Source organism: Vipera ursinii (assembly GCF_947247035.1).
Source record: "Vipera ursinii genome assembly, chromosome: 1".
NCBI classification, from domain to species: domain Eukaryota; kingdom Metazoa; phylum Chordata; class Lepidosauria; order Squamata; family Viperidae; genus Vipera; species Vipera ursinii.
This window is the reverse complement of record NC_139512.1, coordinates 229,073,078-229,088,463: the sequence shown is the minus strand read 5'-3', so window position 1 is coordinate 229,088,463 and position 15,386 is coordinate 229,073,078. Positions and strand designations below refer to the sequence as shown.

The window sequence follows — 15,386 nt, the reverse complement described above, 5'->3', positions numbered from 1 at the left end:
CTTTTATTGTGTGGCGCATTCACCCTTAACTAAGCTTGTATTTTTGTCCTTTTAGATTTTTTAAGTAAATTTTTTGTACATTTGTAAAAGATGACTTTTCCAATGTCCAGTTTTGGCTACAGTCCTACTATTATGGATCATGACACCTATCTATTAGCTGGAGTAATGACCACCAGTTGCAATTTTTAAATCAAATACGCCAAAGCATAATTCTTTTTCTGTCCTTTTCTATGTTTTCATTCAGCTTTCCTGCTCGTACAGCTTCTGTGTTGTCAGCACTAATAAATTGGCTGATATTGTTTGCTGTTTGTATTCTACATTCCTCCCTCCCACTTACTGTAATGATATGATGCTGCTTTTTAAATGTAACATCCTTCACTATATTAAAAAAATTCCTGTTTACAGATAGCGAACAGCAAGCAGTATGGTGTACATGCTGAAGCTTCTACATTTAATCAAGAAAATGGCAAGACATTTGGTAATGAAGGAAGACTTCTTGAGGGATACAGAGCATCAGAAGGGTTTAGGAGTGAAGATATTTCAAAGATCAGTACTGCCTTAGAGGAGAAGCAAGCCAAGGAGATTCCTATTGAATATGATAAGATAAAATTTCAAGGCCTCCGAGAGGAAGTAAATGCCAGGCAGTTGATTGAAGTTAAACTTCTAGACCTGACCACAGCTGGACAGCTCCATTCAGGGAAGAAGGCAATTGCTGAGGTGCAAAAAGACCTTGAGATTTTTTTAACAAAGCCTACTGCAGTAGCTGGGCTGTATATAGAAGCTAGCAAAAACAAGATCTCACTTGCTTCTGCAGCTAAACAAAGAATAATTGATAAAACTTCAGCTCTAGTATTGTTAGAAGCCCAGGCTGCCACAGGTTTCATCATTGATCCCATAACTGGTAAAAAATTGTCAGTGGATGAATCCGTCATCAGCGGACTGGTAGATTATGAATGGAAAACTAGGCTTCTGGAGGCGGAAAAGGCAGTTTTAGGTTATCTGTTTTCCGGGAAAAAGTTGTCCGTTTACCAAGCAGTGGAAAGTAGAATTTTAGAAAGGCAAAAGGGCAAAAACATTCTTGAGGCTCAGATTGCCACTGGGGGAGTCATTGACCCTATCAGAAGTGTCCGTATTCCTCCTCAGATTGCCATCGAGCTAGGCTTGTTGAATAACACAATGCTGAAATATTTACACGAACCTTCCAGTAACAAAAAAAGCTTTGAGAATCCCAATAACGGGCAAGCCATGTATTATAATGACCTGCTGAAATTGTGTGTGTTCGATGTAGCCAGCAAATGCTTCCTACTTCCAGTTGGGGAGAGGAAAACAAGCACTCCGTCTGCAGAAAAGATTCATAAGGTATCTGTGGTTGACGTTAACACTGGTGCGGAAATGACTTCCTATGAAGCATATAAAAAGTCCCTGATTGACAAAAGTATGTACCTTGAGTTGTCTGGACAGGAATTTCAGTGGAAAGAGTCCACGTGCTTTGATGCCAGTGGAAATTCTTACTTTGTTCTGACAGACCTGAAAACGGGGCTGCAGTTCAATATTGATGAGGCCTTAATTGCTGGCCAAATAGACAGGGTGTCAGTCAGCAAGTACAAGGAAGGGCATCTTACAGCCAGTGAGCTTGGGGACATTTTGCTGACCAATTCCAAGCCACGTACCGATCTCCATAGTCCCATTGCTGGGGTCTGGCTGCCTGAGACAAATGAAAGAATATCTATTGCAAAAGCTTCTCGCAAAAACCTGGTGGACAGGAACACTGCGCTGAGGTGTCTGGAGGCTCAAACCTGCACAGGAGGGGTAATTGATCCCTTGACTGGAAAGAGATACCCAGTGGCGGAAGCCTTGCAAAGGGAGTTGATTGACGAGGCGTGTGCTAAACACCTTCGGCAATGTGAACTGATTTTCAGTGGCATTAAGCATCCTTTATCCAACAGTGTTCTCTCGGTCACCGAAGCAATCAATAAAAACCTTGTAGACAAAGAAGTAGGCACTCGCTGCTTGGAGTATCAGCATTTGACGGGCGGGTTGATAGATCCCAAATCTCATTCCAGGTTGTCAATGGAGGATGCCATCAAGAATGGCCTTATTGATGCCGTTACTGCCACAAAAACTCAAGACGATAAATTCTATGCAAAAAGCCTGATGTGCCCTAAGACCAAAAAGCAATTAACCTATCAGGAAGCTCTCCAGGGAGCTGTTTTTGACTGCTATACAGGGCTACGCTTGCTAGAAGCCTCGGAGATGATTTCCTCAGGTATATCGAGGCTTTATTACTCTACCCAGTAACTAAACTAAACACTGAGGAGCCTTATTTTTTTATTTTTTTTGAGACAGAACTTCTGTAGCAATAAACAGATTATTTCTAAGACTATACAGGGAGAATACCCCACAATCACTAGCACTGATGACGTTACCTTGTTGGGTAGTTGAATGTTTTCAAGTTTACAACCAAGTTCAGAGACTCTGCACCAAGGATTTCACAGTTCAACCCTGAGTTACAGATACTCTCTTCTCTTGGAACTAAGTTCCATTCTGTGGTAAGGGACAAACTGTCACATCATAGAAATAATTCCCACTTACATAATTGTACAACATGGTGGAGGGAAAAAAATATCACTCAAACTCTAAACCTTGCAACACAGTTTGGCTTTGCTTATAAATGGTGGTTTGCATACTCTAAATCTAGTATTGCTCTGTGCTTGTAACCTTAGAACACAATAAAATTTAGATATTTCTATGTTTCATTGATTTCTCTGGAAGATTTAAATTCATGCTTAATTTTTCTCATAATGTAACTGTACTTCAGTTATGGTTGGATTGTGCTTCAGATGCTGTTTTGTATAAATAAAAATAGTAGCTTATAGAAAGATGAATATTGATACGTTTCGCTTCATTCTAATCTGGTTTTTGCCATTCCAACTGAACTTTTAATTTTTTAAAAAATATATATATATTCCATTGTAATCAAATCAGTGTATGTTATTAAAAATTGTGAATTTCAGGATTTCAATCAAAGTTGAGTAGAGTAGAGAGCTAAGTGTGTAGACACTTAAATGCTATTTTTATAACAACTTCTGTCAGTTTTCAGGGAATAGCAAAACATGAAATTATACATTTGCAAGGGTTTATAGATTGATTATATGAAAAAATAAAAAGGGTAAAACATGCAAATTTCTATTAAGCTGAGTTTGTCAAAGTAAGGTAGTACAATCCTAGGTACTTGATAATGAATTATAATCACTGAGGCCTATACCTTAGTTTAAACATTTAAGATTGCTCAGTCAAAAAATTTAAGGACAGTTTTATACTCCTATCATATCAGTTAAAATGATTTTTTCTCTCTTTTGGCACTTGAGTCTTTACATTTCTTCTAATTGGAGCCTTAAATTATCACTAGAGATGGCTATACAATTGTCAAACTGGGGTTCCTGTCTGATGGATTAGTTATTGCCTGATGAATAAAAATTGTATGACACTTTGTCTATGGGAAAAGGTTTTAGGTGTTTTATATTATTGAAGTGTGGTAACCTGTTTAACTGCATGATATCGGGTGTGGATTTATAGCTAATACAAAAGCTGCGATTTAAAAAAGTTTCCCTTCCCATTGTTTGGGAGGACAATAATGGTTTCTCTCATACACATGGAATTAGCTCTGTATAGAAGAATGTGTTCATATGTATCAATGACTATCTTGCTTTTTTTAAAAAAATATCTTCAAATAACTCAAGGTTGATACTTTTTTTAAAATTTTCCCCCTTAATTCATACATAATTATACATCAGCAACTGGGATAAAAATAAAATTTATTTTAACTCTGGCATTTTTGGCAATACATTTCTTAATAGAGTAGTTAGATTTGGTCTGTACCTATTGTTTAACGTCTAGCAATTTTAAATATTTCTGTATTTGCAATGCTCATTGTCCATCAGAAATCAATGGAAGAGGAAAAGAAAGAACATGTTGAAAAAACTGGGGACTTACTGAAATGGGTTACAGAAATCACCAGGAGCCTCAGCAAAGACCGTGAAGAAAGGGCTGAAAAAACAGATTTTTTTAAGAAGCAGGTATTAAAACATTGCTTCAGTGTATATAATAAACAATTGCATGGACCTGTAATGTTTGATTTTTGAACATCTGTGGTTCTAAGGAGTCAATTGTGGCTCATGCACATTATTTCATTTCTTCATACCAACAAGCTGAAGGGTTTCAGACAAGATTATTTGTATGCCGTATATCAGTCCCAATAACACACTCCTTTGGCTTCAAATTTTTGGAAAAATTATATTCAACTATACTAGTATATAAATCTATACTAGATTTATAAATCACTTTTCTCAAAAGAATAAACTTGTAATGGTTCCGCAAGGTAATGAACATTTAGAGAATGTTTTCCTTACTTTCTACTTACCACTTGTGGATGTATGAGTTTGGATATGGGCCATGAAGGCGCCTGCTCAATTCCGACTGGTATGTGGCAAGAGGCTGTGCTTAAAAAACAACAACTAGAAACTACCTGGCATTGGGTACAGGGGGTTATGACTGCTAAAATAACTCATTTCTCCAGAGTGTCAGAGCCAACCCTGTCAATCTAGTTGGGAAGGTGGTTTTTGTTTCTTTAAAAAAAAAAAGACTGGTGAATTTTTGGGTGTCTATGTGGTCACACAAGCACCACCCCAAGTAGGGTCTGTTGGTCATGAATCATGGGTTGCCACTCGTAGTAAAGAACATTTGATAGTACATGCAATCCATGGTATTTTCATAGGGCCAATAAAATGATAGGAAGCACATATCTAATATTACTGATTTCTGTTGCATAACCTCAGAAGAGTCAACCTTCATATTTAGCAGACTGAACCCAGCTTCTTCTGATTTATTCAGCAACATCTGGGTAAACAAATCATAGTATAGTATGTTGTGTGAAGTTGGCTAAAATCCCTTCCAGTTAAATTTATACTAAATTAAAATGTCCTCCTTTTGTTAAAATTTAAAATGTTTACCTATACATAAATGGAACATATTAATTCCACGTTTCCCCCAGAAAATAGTTCTCAATCAAGGAAGCATTATAGATACATTTTTTTACTAGATACACTTGCAGATTTTTGCATGAGTAGACTTAACTAGTTTCTATCCATTCAGTGAATATTGCTGTAACAGAGGCATATTTTATAGATTTGGATTCAAATAGAATCTTATCAGTTATAGTCAGAAGAGACTAAGCCTGATATTTTTCTTTTGAGAAATCCAAAACAGTATACTGTACCTGTGTCATCATGGATCTTCATTCTAATTAAAGAGATGATTGTTTTGTGTGGCTACTTCCCCTGCTGATTTCTCCCTTCAGAATATATTGAATCGATATTATGATAGCAAGGGATATTCATCGTGCTCCATACAGCAGACTCTTCAATGCAGACCTGACAGAATTAACCACCAGGAGAACATTTTTAATATTCATACTCATACCTTAATTTCAAAAAATGGTTCAGTACTTGAGAGCATTCAGGGAAACAAAAGAAAAGAAAGTAGCTTTTACAAAACATGGCTTGTGGGAATAGCTCTTCCCCATTGTCACTATGGGCAATCCAGAGTCTTATTTTACTGCCTTTATTAGCTCATCTGGATCATTCGGACAGTCACTTTTTAGAAGCTAGCAAGGTATAACTAATGAACAAGGACATCCCTTTGTTCTTCTGCCCCTTCTTTCAGATGGACTCAGATTTCGAAAGTAAATGCTGTGATGTACAGGGATAAGGATAGTAAAAATCTAATCTCCTGACAGAACGTCATCTATGAAGAAACACTTTCAGTAGTAATAAGGATTGTGGATGGCTGTGGGCTGTTTTACCCTGTATTTGACGTTATTAGGTCTTTTGGTAGAGCTGTTAGGCTATGTAAGAAAAATATTTGGAACCACAGCAAGTATTCCTTCAGTATATATTTTTATGACTGCTGTAGGCACCTAATGGATAGTGTCCATCCACAATGAATAAAATACTCCACTTAGTGCTCAGAGCAATTTGGCAATTACTGTAATCATTTTAAATTAATTTGAACCCTTGAAAAACCTTACGAACTGCATAAGCTTTCAACTGCACCTCATCTAATGTTTTGCTTCTGTCAGTTATATTAGACAAAAGCAAATTAAAGATAAAAAGACTTGAGAGTATCAAATAAAAATCCAGTCGTTCAGAACTACAAGTTCTTCTATCTCATGTTAATGTTCTTCTTTTCTTTCATTCATTTTCAAGCTATCAGTGATATGTCCAAGGTAGGCTCATAGTAGCAATGAAGTGAAAATTCCAGCAGGAAAGGATATGTGAACCCCAAATGGAAAGTTGCAGATTGTTCTTCAAAAAGAGTTTCTGCTAACATGTCAGAGGCCTGAAGGTGTTTGATGATTACATCTTCTTTGACTTGGCTCCAGTCCGTCTTGGGGCAAGATTTGTTGCTGTTCAATTTTTGTTTGTAACTAAGAAGAACTGATGATTGTTATAATTTAGAACCCTTGACTTAAAATCAGTCATAAATAAAATATCAGAATCCTAATTTGCCATAATAATGCCAGCACCCCACCTCTCCCAAACAGGTAAACAAAAATCCAGCCCAGGTAAACAAAAATCCAGTATGCATACTCACACAGCATGATCTAGCTTGTTGAAAAGTGAGAAATTAAGGACAAAGCAGGCATGGCAATATATAGTGTATTATCAAAATGCCAATATGCTCAAAATGCATATCTTTTTATACTTAATCTATTGCTTAAAGTACATTTTAAATCTATTATTAGATCATTGTGGATGTTTGAATGCACTTTCTTATTTTTCAGATTTCTTCTGATGAATTATCATCCAAGAAAGAACAGCTATCAGAGGCTTTGCAAGGAACACAAATATTTTTAGCCAAACATGGTGACAAGTATGTAAAATGTGATCATCTTATTTTGAAATTTAATGATGGTATTTCAACCTTTGTAACAGCATGTAGTCTTTTGATATGTCAAATCATGTATAGTTTCTGAAACTTAAGAAAAGGGATCTGAATTAATTTTAGAAGGAACTTTTTTCTGACCCAAAGGTGCTTTTCCAAAAAACATCTGGATTTTCTTGGTTGTTGTTTTTTTTTTGAAAACATTTCACTTCTTATCCAAGAAGCTCCTTCAGGACCTGGATGATTGAGAATATTCATAGACACTTCGATTTTCCTCTTGCTGATACCTGTTTAATATTAAAAGGGAAGCAAGATGTTGGTTCTAATGACTATGATGTAATTGTATAGCTTGTCTACTTTTTGGCAACCCTCCTGTTGTATCAAATTCCCCTGATCCTAATTACATTACACCCACAAAATGTGATCTTATTAGCATATCTTAGACTTGATCTTCAATCTGTTCAAATCTTAGAATAATGGGAATTATAATTTACTACGTGGTACATCGGTCTTTCTGTCAAATACAATTTCCATTGAATCCAGCTTCAGTCATTCTCAACTTTCCTTGAAGAAGCGGGAAGATTTTCTCTTCGTCATATTGAAAGCTGTCAGCTGGCTTTAATGACAATTTTTTAAAGTTAGATTTATGCATTCTGTTCTGTATCATCTTTTGGAAATGATTCTAAATATATAATTAGAAAGTGGCTGTGTCATGGCTATGGCTATTTGTACCTGCTTAGGAAGAATAATGAAATATTTTCCAAACTAGTTAAATGGTTTTTAGGTGAAGCATTGCTATGGAAGTGCATGAATAATCACTCAGTCCCCAAATACCAAGTTTGCAGTCTTCAGCATGATATTCACTACTTTTTGTTTTTGGAAATAATATTTCAGGCTTAGATTATCCATGAAATTTTGCATTTCACCTGTGAAAGCACTGCATAGTAGAAAATGTAGTTTGTACATTTAATGCAAAGTCTCTAGGAAAAAAGGTTACAAATGAAGTGAATAATCCAGATCAAATTATTCACCATGATTTTCGTAGCCACAGACTAGACAATTTCGTATGCAGCTGTATTATTTCTAAATTTATTTTTGAACCCTGTAATTATTTCTTCTGTGAGGATTTACTTATTGACATAAAGTGGCATTAGTTCTTGCTGTAATGAAAACTATGTAGCAGTACTAATGTGTTAAAACAGGCTAACATGTAGTCTAAAGTCTTCTAAATAGCTGCTTTTAAAAAAAACAGAATATCTAAATAGAATTTGTTCTGGTTGATGAATAGTTTTGTTCCGTTACTTATGGAAAGAGGAATGTTGTAGTGAACTACCCTAGTGCTCAAGTTGTTGGTAGGCCAAGATTTATCAGAATCATGGGTTTTTATTCTATGTTACTGCAGCCTATTTCTGAAAATCACATCTGTATCTATGATTTGTTTCATAGAATGACAAATGAGGAGAAAAATGAAATGGAAAATCATATAAAGTCCTTACAAGAGTGTTCCAAACTCTTATCCAATGAAGGTTTGATACAGTTGGAGGAGGAAAGAAATGTAGATGAAAAAATGGATGCAAAGGTAGCCTAAAACCTATATAATATTACTGATGACCATGTATGGTCTAATTTTTACTTATTGCATGGATATAGAACTCTTTAATACTGTTTTTTTTTTAAAAAATCCTGAATTGTTATATGCATCAGACAAAACAAGGACTAAAATGAGAATTTTCAGAATGTTTGTGTAATAAGAATTATAACTGAATGTATATAGTCATGCATATATGATTAAATCTTTAAATCTGTGTCTTGCATGGAACTAAGAATTTAAAAAAAATCATACATCACTTACCTTTCTTTTTAAAACCCATCTTTTACAAATTCTGCGTGTCAGGATTCTGACACCCTACAAAAATTTGATAGATTATACTTCGTGCTTTGTATATTTATTTCAAAAGTTGATTAAAAAATTTCAGCTGGTTACATGCTTTTGAAAGGGCATTCTCACTAACTGTGAGATACTACCTTAATAATACCTATCATGATCTATAAAAAGTATTACAAAATGTCAGTTAATATATAAAATATATACATATATTTAATGTGGGAAAAATTATTTTTCACATGTGTATTAAATGTTTCTAATTGATGGTTTTCGATGCAAACCAGTTGCAATGCATTTAGGTGGTTACAGTGGTGTCGACATAAAAGTGCTGTATGCTGTAAACATGAGTAGCATGACTATTGGTATCACTATTTTCTGAATATCCTTAACTTCTCACCAACCACATAGATGGCATGACAGTTTGTCTTCCAGGAACGTGTCTTTTTCACTCACTATATGATCATTGGCTCTTTTATTCCACTAACCTTGTTGATGTGTGCAGAACATAGACTTTTGGTGCATGCCGTGTCTCAATCTTGTATCACACCATGTGCAGTTGAATCACTGACATAGATCATTTCTGCATTGACTTGCTAACATTCACGGTCTTGCTCCAAGTCTGGTAAGTAAATGACTTATTGCCTTCTACAGATAAGTATTTAAATTCAGAGATTTCCTGTTTAAATATTTATTGGATATTGAAAAAATGTATTTTTTATGTTCTTAGGTGGACAGAGTCATAGCTGGCATCATTGATCAGACAACCGGAGATATGTATTCAGTCTTCCAGGCAATTTATAAAGGCCTTATTGACTACGACACTGGAATCCAATTACTTCAGAGGCAGATTATTTTGTCTGGTTTAATGTCACCTACCTTAGGAAAGAATTTTGATCTTGAACAAGCAAAGACCCTTAAACTTGTTGATGAACAAGTTGCATTGGAACTACAAGGTTTGCAGAACGCCAAGAAGGTTATTTCGCAACTGAGTGCAGCCTCAATCCCGGTTGTGACTGCTTTGGAGCAAGGAATCATTTCAGAATCTCTGGCTGTTAAAATTCTTGAAATCCAGCTTTCTGGAGGATATCTAAAGATGGCAGGCACAGAAGAACCACTAACTTTGCACAAAGCTTTCCAAAAGAACCTGATTTCTGGAGCGCTATATACTATGCTTCTAGAAAGCCAGGACGCATCTAGAGACCTCATTGACCCCAGTACTGCAGAAAAGTTATCCTTTGAGGAATTGCTTGAAAGAACAGTAGTACACAAAGAAACAGGCTTAAGGTTTTTACCAGTGGCTCTTCAAGAAAGAGGCAAAATAACGCTGACAAGTGGAAGGAAAATAACTGTTATGAGGGCAGCTCATGAAGGACTCATAGAGAAGGAGACTATGTTCAGGCTGTTAGATGCTCAGCTACTCTCTGGAGGTATAATTAATCCCAATTCAGGTCACAGGATGACTGTTGAAGAAGCAATTAGAGAAGGAGTTATAGATCAAGGTACTGCCTGTGCCCTTTTGACTCGTCAAGTTCAGACAGGTGGAATCCTATCACCAAACTCCCTGAAACGTTTGACTATAGATGAAGCTGTGCAGTGCAACCTGATCTCTTCCACTTGTGCCTTGCTGGTATTAGAGGCACAGCAAGGTTTTATAGGACTCATTTGGCCACATAGTGGTGAAATATTCCCTGTGTCTATATCTTTGCATCAAGGCATGATTTCTAATGAACTGGCCTGCAAAATTCTAGATGGGAGGCAAAAAATAGCTGCGCTATATATTCCAGAAACTTCAGAAGTAATCAGCCTAAGTAATGCAGCCCAGCAAGGAATTATAGATAGTAACCTTTTATCCATTTTGAGTAATATTACCCTTCCTGATGAATTGCTGAATGTGGATAATGTGCCATTCCCTTTGAAAAGAGCTGTAAGATGTCTCTCATTTTGTGAATTCCATCCATCTACACAGAGTGATCAAAGAAAGGACACTGAGCATCTGAACACTGGCAAACCCATAAGTCACCACTCGCAACAGAATCAAAAGCTATTCATGTCTTACCTAATGATAAACAGTTATATGGATGCAAATACAGGGCAGAGGCTTTTGTTGCATTGTGGTGACTTAAATGAAGCTGTCAGTTTGTTAATGGGTGACAAGAACTCTGAATGCATTACAGTTGGAACCGAAGATCAGTTTTTTGAATCTTCTGCAAATAGGGAAGGTCCACATCTTGAGCAACTGCCTAAAAATGTATTACTTAGCTTTGTTACTGGCAGTGCCTTAGGTCAAGACACAAGTATCCAAAGTACACTTAATAACAATAACAAGGAGAAATTTCAAGAAGCTGGCCAGAAATTAGTTAACCAATCATGTGCTAAAACTGATGAGGCAAAACAATCCCTTGATAAGCATTTGCTAGAAAATCATCTTTTAAGCAGAAATGAAGTTGGTATTTGCATGATAAACAGGGAAAATGAGAGTGGCAATGAAAATCTTTTAGGTAAACTAGATAATGTTTTAGATGTAAATAATCCTTCAGCATTTACTAATGAAAGAGAAGTACCAAACAGCACCTGGGAATGTCTACCTCATGTTCTGCTGGATAATGAAGAAACTATATTAATAAAAGATGCAGAAAAGGTTAATTTCCAGGAGAGTTTACTTGCCACTCCGAAAACTGGACATAAATCTTTAAAAGATCTTACTCAGAAAGAATTAGGGGCTTGTAATGAAGAAGGGATATTACAGTCAGATACTAACATCATTGCTGCATCTCATAGTCATATTAATAGTTACAGCATATCTCCTTTGGAACTTAGAGAGCCTACTCCTGATAACCTATTAGATACCAGTAGTTGTATGACTGGCCATTGGACATCTGTGAAGGAAAATACTTTTTCTAAGGATGATCCACCTCTGAAAGACAACATCACCTTGATAAATCAGGAACAGATTACAACTGAAAGAAATGAATCTCTAGAGAACAATATTAATATCAAAGACAAACCTGTAAATGAGAGTAGCATAGATAGTAGAACTTTGCATGATTATTGTACTAAATCTTCCAGAGTTCCACCATCGGAATGTGACATTACATCCTTTGACCCCTTTCAGACAGATCATATTATCACTCATATTGGCCTTCCAGTGGAAGGGAATATTGGTACAACTTTGGCAGGAATCAGTTCTGGATTTCTTGATTGGTCACCTATCAGTAGAGATAAGCAGCTTAGATTACTTAATGAGCCATCCATGAATGATAATAGGTTACTTCTAGAAGGCAGCAATAGTAAGCCTTGTGAAACATGGGATGAAAGAAAATGTATCACTCCACATTTGGAAAATAGTAACAAATACAGAGATAGTCAAGGCCTTTGTGAAATAGCTCAGCATAAAGAAGGCAGCATGCATAATTATGATGATGATGATATTGTTGATAATATGGCCAAAGTTGATAAGGATAGGTCCTCTACAGATAAGGGAACTATTATTCCAGAAGGCAGTGACAATGTACTATGTATTGTTGTAGATAAGCCAACAGAAGCAGCATCAAAATACGTTCTGCATAATAAAGAGGAGAGTTTTCTAGGCTTTGGTCATTTGGGTAATGATGATACACTTGAGACTGTGACTAAGAAGCCATTCAGCAGAGCCACTGTTCAAGAAGAGAAGGGAGAAGGGACTGGAAGTGTAGACAAGGGATGGAGGGAAAAAGAAAGAGATGAGGTTTTCACTTCCCTGAGAAAATTGGATGAAGCTGAAATAAAAAGAGATAGGCAAGAGCACAGTAGTACTGGAGAAGAAAATTATTCTGATGAAACCGGGCAAGAAAGCATTTCTGCAGATAATAACTTAGGTAATAAGGATAATGAAAGTGAAGATGACTTTGATAGTTATGATTATGTAGATTTTGATTATTATACACCTGATGAGACCGATCATGAAAATGAGGAAGTGATGGAAATGGACTACTCGCAGTGTCAGGGTATAAGCGCTGGCAGCCAGTGTTCAGGAGACGAGAGAGAGAAGTTTCAACAGAAGACAGAAGACAACATTACTTGTCATGACTACAACTTGCAAGTAGAGTTGAGAAATGGCTCACCGTGTTTTAAAAGAAACATTGTTGATGACTGTCAAAATATAATGAATGATAAAAGTAAAGAGGAAAGACAGAAAGATGCTGAAAAGGTTTTGGCAGAGAATGCCCCTGGAACAAAAGATGCTCAGGCTGACCCAGACGTCGTTCTTCAAAACATCTCACCCTCTGAGCACAACAAGGCTATCGGGGATGATGTAAAAGCAATGTCATTTCTGAGTTGTAACAAAAATCATGGAGTAAATGATGGACAATTAACACAAGATATCATGGGTGTTGTAAAACAGAATAAAAATGGAGTATGCCTTCTGCGGGGAGAGTGTATCCTGGAATCAGATGGAAGCTTGACAAAGAATTGTCCATTGGGTGTTAAAAACATTTTGGAAACTATTCCCTCATGTCAGGAGAAAGGAAGTCTTGATCAGTTTTCAAATGAAGCTAAATCCCATCTACAACCTAGTTGCTTTGCCACAGATGTAACTATTGACCGTGATGAGATAGTTGAAGTGGTTGACCTTTCTACTTACTTAAAGCAGTGTGCACAAAATATCAAGACCAAGGATATCCTACCCCTGAAACAAAGAGTTTCATCTGACATCATGGAACTTGAAAGAGGCAACAAAGAGAATGGAATGGAAGCTGTAAAAACCCAAACAAAACAGTATTCCGAAGAACCGAATTTCCAGATTCTGACGTCGGGTATACCAGATCCTATCCAAATGAATGACACCAAAGGAAGAGAAGGACATTCCAAATTGTATCATGAAAAACTCCAGCCTGAGTGCTTTGATATTATGGAAGATAAAACTGCTGAAGAAGTAATTAACAAGGTTGGAATGGGTTGTAAGGAATGTTTGCAAACAGTCGGCCCCTTTTTTGATACTTTAGGCACTATGGGTAACAGCTGGCCTAGTACAAAACAGAATATGCATGAAATACTTGTTAATCACAGTACTGAAAGAAATGATGAGGTAGAGGACGTTCAAGATAACAATTCTACTTTCTTACAAAAAGCCACCAAGAAAAATGTGCAATTATCACAAAAAGGAACAAATCTATCTGATTTTCCTCTAATAGAGGATCAGAGCATACTCTTGTCTAATGTGCCTGCTACATTGCATGAAACCTTACCAAATATACTTAAAAGCAGAATAGAAGATTTCTGCATTCACTACAAGCAGGAAGATAACTCTTTAAGTTATACTGGCACAAGAGCTTTAATGCAAAATGTATTTAAAACAGTTGATCATATGCATCAGGGACGGTCGAATCAGTCTGATAACAAAGATGAAAACTGTGTTGTTGAAACAGCCATTCTGGTCAATCCATTTTGCATTAGTGCAAATGAATACAATCCTCTCCCAGATGTTTGGCTTGATAATAGCAGTCCTGATCTCCTCCTTGATATACTGAAGCAAGATAATTCTAATCATAAAAATAATGACAAACATGGAGTCATCAGCGACAAAGACCAGACTGAAAAGAATCAGGTGAAAATAGTTTCTCAGCTTGATCATTTATTTCCAAACCCAGATGGAGCTAAAGAGGCATCAGAATCAAAATCAATTGCCTGCTCAAAGAATCCAGCTCCCAGCAGTAACACTCTTGTTTTGGAAACAAATCGGTCTAAGGAAAAATACCATTCAGGACAATACTTTTGTGATCATGCCTTGGAAATGAGGGAATCTTTTCCAGGATCTGTGGCAACGAGCATGGTAAATAGCAACTTTTACATTGTTGTGTTTATGTTTTGTTTCTTTGAGTGGCTGTACCATTTCATCAAACATGTCTAAACGGTAGGGAAATTGCTTTAGATTCCCTGTAAAGAAACAAATGTTTTCTAGTTATTGGTATTGTAGGATCATTGGTAAAAAAATTAAGTTGATCCTCCAGGCTTATTTTAAAGTATAGCTATTAAGAATTGGTTTTAATGTGAATGATAATAAATCTAGATGAACTGCTTTTATAAATAGTTTGGCTAAAATGACCTGTTGTTCAATAACGTTTCCAGTTACCCAGTGCTCTGCAGCCCTGTTCTTGGTACACGGAGAACCTGAGAAGGCACTTGATAATGGTCCGAGATATGAAATTTCTCTTAGACGATCTGCAGCCCATCAGTGATGACTTGGAAGCTCTAAAAGTACAACTTGAGCAATTAGAGGTAAATTATTGATTTTCATAGAAAGTAGGAATAGTATAGAAATGTTTATTAATTTAACAAATGTGGCTTACAAGATCCAGACTTATATGTCTGAGATAGGATTTCAAACCAGGTCTCTCCTATTTGAATTCAGTGTTTATGCGCTATATCATTTGCATGTAAAGAAAGGTTAATATGTAAAGTTACAATTTTTAGTAAGAGTAGTGGTAATATTACACAGGAGTCAATTTCATTATTCTTTTTTCTGATATGCAATACAACTTTCACCCGACAGAATATAATTCGTTCTAATAGAATGAAAAGT

The 15,386-nt window shown here is 36.2% G+C and overlaps 2 protein-coding genes across 2 annotated transcripts in view; both read left to right on the top strand.

The window, feature by feature from the left end:
• DST (dystonin) overlaps positions 1-15,386 on the top strand; it is a gene marked incomplete at its 5' end in the record, with an annotated part of 334,605 nt that overhangs the window by 182,533 nt on the left and 136,686 nt on the right. Inside the window, 5 exons of the mRNA XM_083349122.1 lie at positions 3,942-4,076; positions 6,842-6,930; positions 8,389-8,521; positions 9,555-14,636; positions 14,933-15,082. Coding sequence (XP_083205248.1) covers positions 3,942-4,076; positions 6,842-6,930; positions 8,389-8,521; positions 9,555-14,636; positions 14,933-15,082 — 5,589 coding nt within the window. The remainder of the gene's footprint in view (positions 1-3,941; positions 4,077-6,841; positions 6,931-8,388; positions 8,522-9,554; positions 14,637-14,932; positions 15,083-15,386) is intronic.
• On the top strand, positions 91-3,249 carry LOC310632751 (desmoplakin-like; the record flags this gene model as incomplete). The annotated part of the gene is made up of 2 exons (XM_083350172.1): positions 91-162; positions 406-3,249. 2 exons carry the CDS (start codon positions 91-93, stop codon positions 2,296-2,298), a joined length of 1,965 nt encoding a protein of 654 aa, XP_083206298.1. The 3' UTR covers positions 2,299-3,249.